Source organism: Saccostrea cucullata, unplaced genomic scaffold (assembly GCF_032062105.1).
Source record: "Saccostrea cucullata isolate Sc308-1 unplaced genomic scaffold, CSIRO_AGI_Scuc_v1 ctg10755, whole genome shotgun sequence".
NCBI classification, from domain to species: domain Eukaryota; kingdom Metazoa; phylum Mollusca; class Bivalvia; order Ostreida; family Ostreidae; genus Saccostrea; species Saccostrea cuccullata.
Window position 1 is genome coordinate 9,885 of NW_026924072.1, and position 9,467 is coordinate 19,351.

The window sequence follows — 9,467 nt, forward strand, 5'->3', positions numbered from 1 at the left end:
CTTCATTATATTGTTAATGCAATTTGAAATATACTTACTTTTGATAAGATTAATATCATCTCATCTCGACTTACATGTATTTGTAAGTAGTCTGTCTCAGTATAAGACTTTTCCTGTTTTCCTCCTTTTCCTATTCTCAGAGCATGCTCTTGCGTATCAGAGAAGGAACATTAAAACAAATCCAGGTTATAGATAAATGTGTCTTCTTAAATACGGAAAGCAGTCAATAGAAAAATAAAAAAAAACTCGTTTGAGATAAAGCATCCAAATGAGCAAAAATGGGGATACAGTGGTGTGTTTTATTTTGAGTTCAGTATCTACATTCATTGAGTGTATACAAATAAAATTACAGTTTATAGTAAATTGAAAAAGGAATAAAAGACATTTTTAAAAAAGTACATTAATATACTATTTACTTATGTTTTAGCTCTTTTCATTCCATCTGTATTGGACGTAAAGGGAACAACCAGAGATGAGTGGAATCAGGATAGCATTGTTACTTTGCATCTTCTTCTCCTCTGCATTGCTTTCCTATTCTAACTATGATGAAGCAGGTAATTAAAGCCCTTATTTTCTCAGCATTAATTTGTTTGGTTGCCCCATCCCGATTCAAGACTTAAAAATATATATCAATAGGTACGTTAGAAAATTTTTCTTTCCGAAATCCAATTTTACTGCTTAGTTTTAATTTTTTCAGAATGCATAAAAAGGTATGCTTCCTGGTAGTTAATAAAAATTGAGTCGGGTAATTTTTAGCCAGTCGGTCGGGAGAATGAAACAAACTAATAGAAGACTTAAATGTTATCATTTTACATCAAAGTTTGAATTCTAATGCAATTGAGTTGTTACATGTATTCTCATTGGCTAAGAACTTACCTTTGCGACTGTTAAATGAGCATTAACGGTAGCAAACTACTTTTATTAGTATTCATACGCCGTTGCCAGTGTAAATAAAAATGGCTACCGGGGGTATCGCTTCGACAGAATCTAACGGTAGCGATTTTTCTGATGGTGAAAATGAAAGATCGGCACAGAATTTTGACATGGGGTTTGCCTTTCAATCTCAGTCTGAGTCAGGAAGCGCAGAAATGTCTGTAGACATTAAATATGAGAACATCGACTTCGCAGACGACTCAGATCTTGAGGAAGCCCTGCTAAGCTGTTTAACCCAAACGGATGATAGTGGGTCTACGGGAACTGAACAAGGAAGATTCCCCAATTTGACAGAGACAGATTTGACAAATATCGAAGAAAACAAAGATTCCCTAGGAACCATAAAACAAACGAAGTGGGCAGTGTCTCTTTTCCGTGGTGTGTATATCAAAACAAATACAGGACCCACACATGACCCCAAACATCTTAAAAATACATACATATATCTCATACATACATAAATATTAAATGGAATGAGAATATCTCATGAAATAATTTAATGAAAAATATTTTGTTAATCAATATGAAACAGAGCAAAAATGTCTTATGGTAGAAGGGTCTATCCTCTTTGAGGAATTTGATTCCAGACATCACGCCACCCTTCTTATTGGGATATGAGGATTACCACAGACATGATTTTCTCACAAAAACATCATGAAAATAAATAGTAATATATTTCTTTAAAATGTAAAATGTGTAATTGGGTATCAATATTAAAAATACATCCACACAGCAAAATTTTTTTTCTATAAAATTATAAGGCAAAAATTGAATAAAAAAGTCATAAAAAAGATGCCTGAAATACAAAACTAGATGCTGTCATGAGACAGTAATACCCGCACTAAGGTGTTTGCCTCTAAATACACAATCCTACGGGCGGCTTACCAAGGAAAAAGTCAAAATAATTCTATATAATTCAGGCACGTAGCATCGTTTTTGAAAGTGGGGGGGGGGGGCAACCTGAGAAAATTTTTTTTACTAACCTAAAAAAATTAACAAGGAAAAAAATGAAATGGGGGGGTGGGGGTGGGGGGGGGGTGGCCCCTTTTTTTTCAAGGCAAAATTACTTTCACTTCCAATTTTTCCCATATTTCCTTGCAATGTATATACTGTGGTTAAAAGTGGGAGGGGGCAACCATCTTTTTAATGGACATTTTCTTATAGTACAGGTAATGTTGGGAAAAAAGGGGGGGCAGCCCCCCCCCCCGGTTGCTACGTGCCTGTAATTTACATATGTATTCATAAAATTGGGTATGAAATTATCCCTGTGACCTATAACTCAGAACCTCTTATATTTATTTTACATGCTTAATTCATTATATACCAGTTTGAATTCTATTAATAATGTAAATTAGATTTTGATAAATGTTTTGCTCATATTAGGACCTTTTTAAATTTACTAACCCCCCCCCCCCCCCCTCTCGACACCACAATCACACAGTACATACTTTTGGGAATAGGCTAGATGGAACAGTTTTGTTAAAACAGTGTTTGTTATGAATTAATTTAAAATTTGTTCTTGACATGTAAATTCTACATCACATCACGTTGCGTCACCCATTATCATATTTTTAGATTAAACTCCATTCGGTACACCTCGGCCGATTCCCACTTCATCTGATAAGGTGACGGAATCGACGCACTCGGAGTTCCTCGGATGACTCGTACCTCGCACATAACCTCGGACGTCAACGGTGATCTACCATCTTACTGTTTCAGTCATGTGATCTTATTTGAATTTCATTCAAATGTCATACATTTGAGATCGGAGTTATTGTGTGGCGCACTCAACAGTTTGTTCTAGCTTTCAAAGCCTACGTACATAAGGTTGTAATCAAAACCTGTTTACGATAAAGAATTGCACATATTTAGAAACATTTTCGAGGAACGTTATGCAGAGCGAACTATGAAATGCGTGAAAAGGCAGTTTCCGGCGAAGAAATGTAAGGATCTGGTGCGTATTCCTCCACTAATCACATCCGAGGTTTGAATGGAGCGAAGCGGAGTCAGCCGAGGATTGCCGATTGGAATCGACGGCACGGAGGTTTTCCGAATGGAATATCATTATAACATGCTGCAGAATGGTGTGCTTTGGATTAATTCATTTTGTGTTATAATTGGATTTATATTTCATGAAGTTTACAGGACCTATGGAGGTCGGTAAGTACAAGTTTAAGTATAGTGGGGGTAAAATAAACCCAAACGATTATGTTAAAGTTCAAAAAGGGTCAAAGATCATCACATGCCACACTAGACGAATTTCATATTGTGAAGTTATCTCCCCTTGTCGATGTGACATTCAGTTACTGCCAATACTGGTGCGGATCCAGAATTTTTTTCGGGAGTAGGGAGGGGGGTTCACATCTCAGTCAAAATATTCATGCCTAGAATTTCCTGACAAGCAGGAGAAAAAAATCATACACTGAAAACAAATAAACAAAAAAAAAACCCAATGTTTTCTTAGTTAGGGAGAGGATGTCCAAAATCATTTTTTATTTGCTTCAGTATATAGTCTTGTATAAATAACAAAGGAAATTCCAGGGGTGGGGGGTGGGGGTGGGGGTTCCAATCTCCCTACCCACTCCCTATCCCTGAAATAACAATCTATTTTGTGATTCCAATTAAATAGTATATTTTTTTCCATTTGACTAATTATGTACATATTTTGTTTCTTGTGTTTATATTATGTCTGTATATTTGTCTGCAGAAATTATAACCTTGCCCATAAGTTTTAAGTGGGATGGGCTATACAATTGGCTTCCACATTTTATAGGTTTATTTCTTGTGACAATTAAGACCTTTTATTTGGGTACCATTAATTTTTACCTCTGATCACTTGACCTAGAATACACATTTTTACAAGAAAAATACCCAACTTTAAACTTGGCCTAAATTTTGATCAGTAGGTGCTAGGGCTTTCATGCTTAACATGTGTATTCATTGTGAACAGTCAACAGGTATAAATATGTTTGACCTTGACCGTAGAGTTTGAACCACTTAAAAAATTAACCTTGGCAATTAACTTTTGAAGAGGAAGTACTAGGGATTACTTATTTCACATGTGCATTCCTTGTGACAAGACTTTTTTCTGATACCAACAATTGAACCGTTTGACCTTGACCTTTGAGTTTGACATATATTTGAGAAACTTCAACCTTCGCCATAGGCTACCAGACAGGGACATCAGTGTTTCACAAACACATCTTGTCTTCATTATTATTTGGTGGTGTCTCCATATGACGGAAAAATTCCAATGAGATACGTATTCACAAAAAACAAACAAATTACTAAAGAAAATATAAAACATGAATATGTTGGTCATGCATATCTCTGCATGAAAAAAAACCCAGCTTTTCAAGTACTGCAACCATATTGTAACCCTTTCAAAACACTCATTTGAGCTTTTCTGGTTTCCTTGTCATATAACGTCTGCTGTGACATGTTGTCCATCTGTTTGTCTGAAAACTTTTTACATTTTTAACTTTTCTAGATCCACTGGTCCAATTTTACCCATGCAATTCATATAGAAATATGTACATTTGTATGTCAGACTGTTCTTCTGTCTGAATAAAATTAACCTTGGTTATCACGGTCATATCTACTGAATGAGAAGAGACAAGACATTCATATTAAACTTATGTACTAGTATTTACCTGTGAGAATGGCATGTTTTTTTTTTTTTTTTTTACATATGACCTAGAAGTTTGACCTACTTGCAAAAGAATTAAATTGTTATAAATTTATCATTTTGAAAGAGAAAAGTTAGGGCATTCATATTATAATGCATGTATATTATTACCTGTGATAAGATCTTTCCAAATGAATCATGACTTTTACTCTGTGACCTTGACCTTGAAGCCTAACCTACTTTTCAAAAATGTTGCATTTGCTTATAACTTTTGATTGAGATGAGATATGACTCTCACATTTGACATTTGTACATTAATTACTTGTAAAAATTCAAGATGTTTCCCAGCTTGCAATGTTTTTTTTTACTCTTTAACGTTAATGTTTTACATAATTTTCAAGATATTTAACTCTCCTAAAAGATGATTAGGCTTCTGAGTAACATTAAGGAGAACTTCAGGAAAGACAGGACTTTTTGCACAAAAAATTTAATTTTCCACCCCCATTTGACCTCCCAGGGCAATATCAAAATTCCAAAACCTTGCTGCACATCTACATGACACTACCAACCATCTCCCTAAAGATGATTAGGCTACTGTGTAAAATGTAAGAGAATTTCAGGGAAGACGGGGCTTTTTGCATAAAAACGTCATTTTTTTACCCCTATTTGACCCCCCGGGGCAAAATCAAAATTCCGAAACCTTACTGCACATCTACATGACACCACCAACCATCTCCCAAAAGATGATTAGCCTACTGTGTAAAATGTAAGAGGAGTTCAGGGAAGACAGGGATTTTTGCATAAAAAACGTCATTTTTCGACCCCCATTTGACCCCCCCGGGGCAATATCAAAATTCCAAAACCTTACTGCACATCTACATGACACCACCAACCATCTCCCAAAAGATGATAAGCCTACTGTGTAAAATGTAAGATAAGTTCAGGGAAGACGGGGCTTTTTGCATAAAAAACGTCATTTTTCGACCCCCATATGACCCCCCGGGGCAATATCAAAATTCCGAAATCTTACTGCACATCTACATGACACCACCAACCATCTCCCAAAAGATGATTAGCCTACTGTGTAAAATGTAAGAGGAGTTCAGGGAAGACGGAGCTTTTTGCATAAAAAACGTCATTTTTCGACCCCCATTTGACCCCCCGGGGCAAAATCAAAATTCCAAAACCTTACTGCACATCTACATGACACCACCAACCATCTCCCAAAAGATGATTAGCCTACTGTGTAAAATGTAAGAGGAGTTCAGGGAAGACGGGGCTTTTTGCATAAAAAACATCATTTTTCGACCCCCATTTGACCCCCCGGGGCAATATCAAAATTCCAAAACCTTACTGCACATCTACATGACACCACCAACCATCTCCCAAAAGATGATTAGCCCACTGTGTAAAATGTAAGAGGAGTTCAGGGAAGACGGGGCTTTTTGCATAAAAAACGTCATTTAATGACCCCAATTTGACCCCCCGGGGCAAAATCAAAATTCTGAAACCTTACTGCTTATCTACATGACACCACCAACCATCTCCCAAAAGATGATTAGGCTACTGTGTAAAATGTAAGAGGAGTTCAGGGAAGACGAGGCTTTTTTCATAAAAAACGTCATTTTTCGACCCCCATTTGACCCTCCAAGGCAAAATCAAAATTCCGAAACCTTACTGCACATCTACATGACACCACCAACCATCTCCCAAAAGATGATTAGCCTACTGTGTAAAATGTAAGAGGAGTTTAGGGAAGAAAAGTGTGACAGACGGACGGACGGACGGACGGACGGACATGAGTAACAACAATATACCCGAACTTTCTTTAGAAAGTGCGGGTATAATAAAATTATCTGACAGATAGATTATTTATGAAATAACAGAAAACTGTAAAAGCACTTAGCAATGATAACCATTCAAATAAACTATATTTCTAAATTTAAATTTTTTTTTAAATTCAATTTCACTGAAAGAATTTTTAAATTGAATTTAGAATGGTTGTCTGAGAATGGACAAGATGAAAAGTTTGAAAATCTGTCAGCTACCAGCTTGGATGAGACACTAAGAAGGTTCTACGCCTCTTTAAGAACAGCCCAAGGTGACCTCTACTCAAAAAGCACCTTCGTTGGAATTCGGGCCTCAATCAACAGGCACTTGCGTGCCCCACCATATTGCCAAAAAATTTCTCTCCTAGACAGCAATGACTTTGTCAAATCAAATAACATGTTTAAATCCATGTTGAAAAAAATAAAGAAAGATGGATTTGACAAAACTAAGCATTATGAAGCCATTTCCGAGGCTGACCTGCAGAAACTGAGGTCAACAGATATACTAAGCTGCCGTGATCCAAAAAGCTTGCAGAGAAAAGTGTGGTTTGATATTACACTAAGCTTTGCTAGACGAGGCAGAGAAAATATTCGTGACCTAAAGTGCTCAGCTTTTATCTTTAAGACAGATGATGCTGGAAAAGAGTATGTTCAGATGGCATATAATGAAGCCACAAAAAACCATCCTGGAGACAGAATTAAAGATAACGACCATGAGACACAGCCAAGAATGTATGCTACATCCAGCAGTCAGTGCCCTGTTACTTCATTACGCCTTTACTTAGATAAGCGCAACAAAACAAATGAAATTCTATTTCAGCAAGCAAAACGTACCTTCAACCCCAATGATGACGAATGGTATACATCTCGACCTCTGGGAGAAAAAACCCTCAATAATATGATGAAGAGCATATCAGCTGATGCAGGACTGTCCAAGTCCTACACAAATCACTGTGTGAGAGCTACTACAATTACTCTTTTATCTCATGCTGGGGTTGAAGCACGAGAAATAATGAGGATTTCAGGACACAGAAATGAGCAGAGTATTAAATCCTACAACACAGACTCCTCTGAAGACCATAAGAGACTCTATAGCAGCATCTTACATGGTGCAAGCATGAAAAGAGACGCACTAAGTCCATTAAATCTGCCAGTCCAACAACAAATTAGTAGTGCCACAAGTCTTGCCACTTCATCTTCAACTACTGTACATGCTGTAGGCCTATCGCAAAACAACACCCTGAACATTCAGCAGAATATTCCTATGCATTATCAGAAGCAGTTTGACATTTACAATTCTAGTGTTCAGGTTTACAACTTTTTTGGACCCCAATAGAAAGAGAATTGTGGATAAAAAGGACTTACCTTTTCTTCGTTGTTGACATGACTGTTTGAATGTGTTCTTCGCTATGACCTTGCCCTTGTGTTACGTGCAGGGTTTGTTTTCGTTTAAAAAACGGAATTGATGTTAGACAAAGCAATTTGTTTTGAATTATATTGAATTATTTATGAATTAAAGTGAGCAAAATTCATTTAACACTTTTTTAACTAGAAATTAAAAAGAGAGAACCAGGAACTATATTTTGTCGGAAGGAAATAATCAAGGGTAATTGGGTCTTGCAAAAACTATGGAACAGTAACATTGTAATTAAAAAAAAAAGGAATTACGCAAAATTGCATTAGAATGGGAATAACTATACTTCTAATTTGGTATTTGCGACCGTTAATGCTGATTTAACGGTCGCAAACATCCGTTTTACCGGCTCCGCTTACGCGTCGCCGGTAAAACTCAGTTTGCGACCGTTAAATCAGCATTAACGGTCGCAAATACCAAATTAGAAGATAGTTATTCCCTAAATAAAAGGTGTCCAACTGGAGAGAGAGAGAGAGAGAGAGAGAGAGAGAGAGAGAGAGAGAGAGAGAGATTAAAAAATTGAATCGGGCCAGTCGGTCGGAAGAATGCAACTAAACATTATAGATGGCTTAAATGTTACCAATTTACATCTGAGTTTGAAATGAAAGTTGTCGAACTGTAAGAGAGAGAGAGAGAGAGAGAGAGAGAGAGAGAGAGAGAGAGAGAGAGAGAGAGAGAGAGATCTGGATAAACTTGTGAGAATTGTCGAAATTATATCTCAAAGATTTCTTTGTTCTTATTTTCTTTTGTTTGTTGTTTTTTTAATTTTTCTTTTCTAAAGAAAAGAAAAAGCAGACAGCCACAGAAGCTGAAATTTGGCTTTGATTTAGTATGATTGACCTTTTCCATACTTTAGATGATGGAAGTTGTTTTGATAATAACGAAAATGAAATCACAGGTTTGAATTAGATTATTTTAAACTGTTTTTACATTGAATTGGAATGGACGCTTTTCATACTAATTGTTAGTCCACGGCTCACAGTTTTATGGACTTTGATATTAAATAATGTTCGTTATCCCCATATTCTCCTAATGTACGCTGTATAAATAATATCGATAGGAATTGATAGAGTTATGAGTAAAAACGTAGAGGAACTTTCCTCAATACTATATGTGTTAAAAAACGTATCGCCTAAAATTGAAACGGTTTCAAATGTGTACTGCCAAAAAATGAAATGTTGATTATATGAGAAAATCTCAAAAGATATAACATCGCTATGCTTAATAAGTTTTTTTAGACACGTCTTATTGAAGGTGAATAAAATACCCGAGCAACCACTAAACAACGTTTTCAGTTTTGCATCTCTGACTTGATAAGTCGTCAGAATATTAGATATATACATTTGTGGTATCTTTCCATTATATAAACATACAAAGAGAAAATATCTTCAATTCTGTATGAAGTTTGTCAGAGGTCAGAGGTCAACACATGACCGAATCACACTGCGCAATAATATCTACCGTTACTTATAAATGTAAAATGACCTGCTTTTCAATAGTTTTCATGTATAAAAATGAACAAAATAAACAAGTGAAGTAATTGCTTTATTTACAACATAAATATGTACATCATACATTTTTTGGCGATCGATTTAACATGTCTACATAGAGAATATACCGATAGAAACTAGCCTTTGTTTACCAGTTGTAGGCCTGTATGTCA

The 9,467-nt window shown here is 36.0% G+C and overlaps 1 protein-coding gene across 1 annotated transcript; it reads left to right on the plus strand.

Moving 5' to 3' along the window:
• The first annotated feature begins 956 nt into the window (after positions 1 to 956).
• LOC134265645 (uncharacterized) lies at positions 957 to 7,726 on the plus strand. Its single transcript, XM_062747869.1, has 2 exons — positions 957 to 1,311; positions 6,558 to 7,726. Exons 1-2 carry the CDS (start codon positions 957 to 959, stop codon positions 7,724 to 7,726), a joined length of 1,524 nt encoding a protein of 507 aa, XP_062603853.1.
• The last annotated feature ends 1,741 nt before the right edge of the window (positions 7,727 to 9,467 follow it).

Excerpts from the sequence above, each read along its gene's own strand:
- LOC134265645 (XM_062747869.1), top strand. The coding sequence starts at position 957 with ATGGCTACCGGGGGTATCGCTTCGACAGAATCTAACGGTAGCGATTTT. Across the intron at positions 1,312-6,557 it reads GGCAGTGTCTCTTTTCCGTG|AATGGTTGTCTGAGAATGGA; the intron begins GTGTGTATATCA and ends AATTGAATTTAG.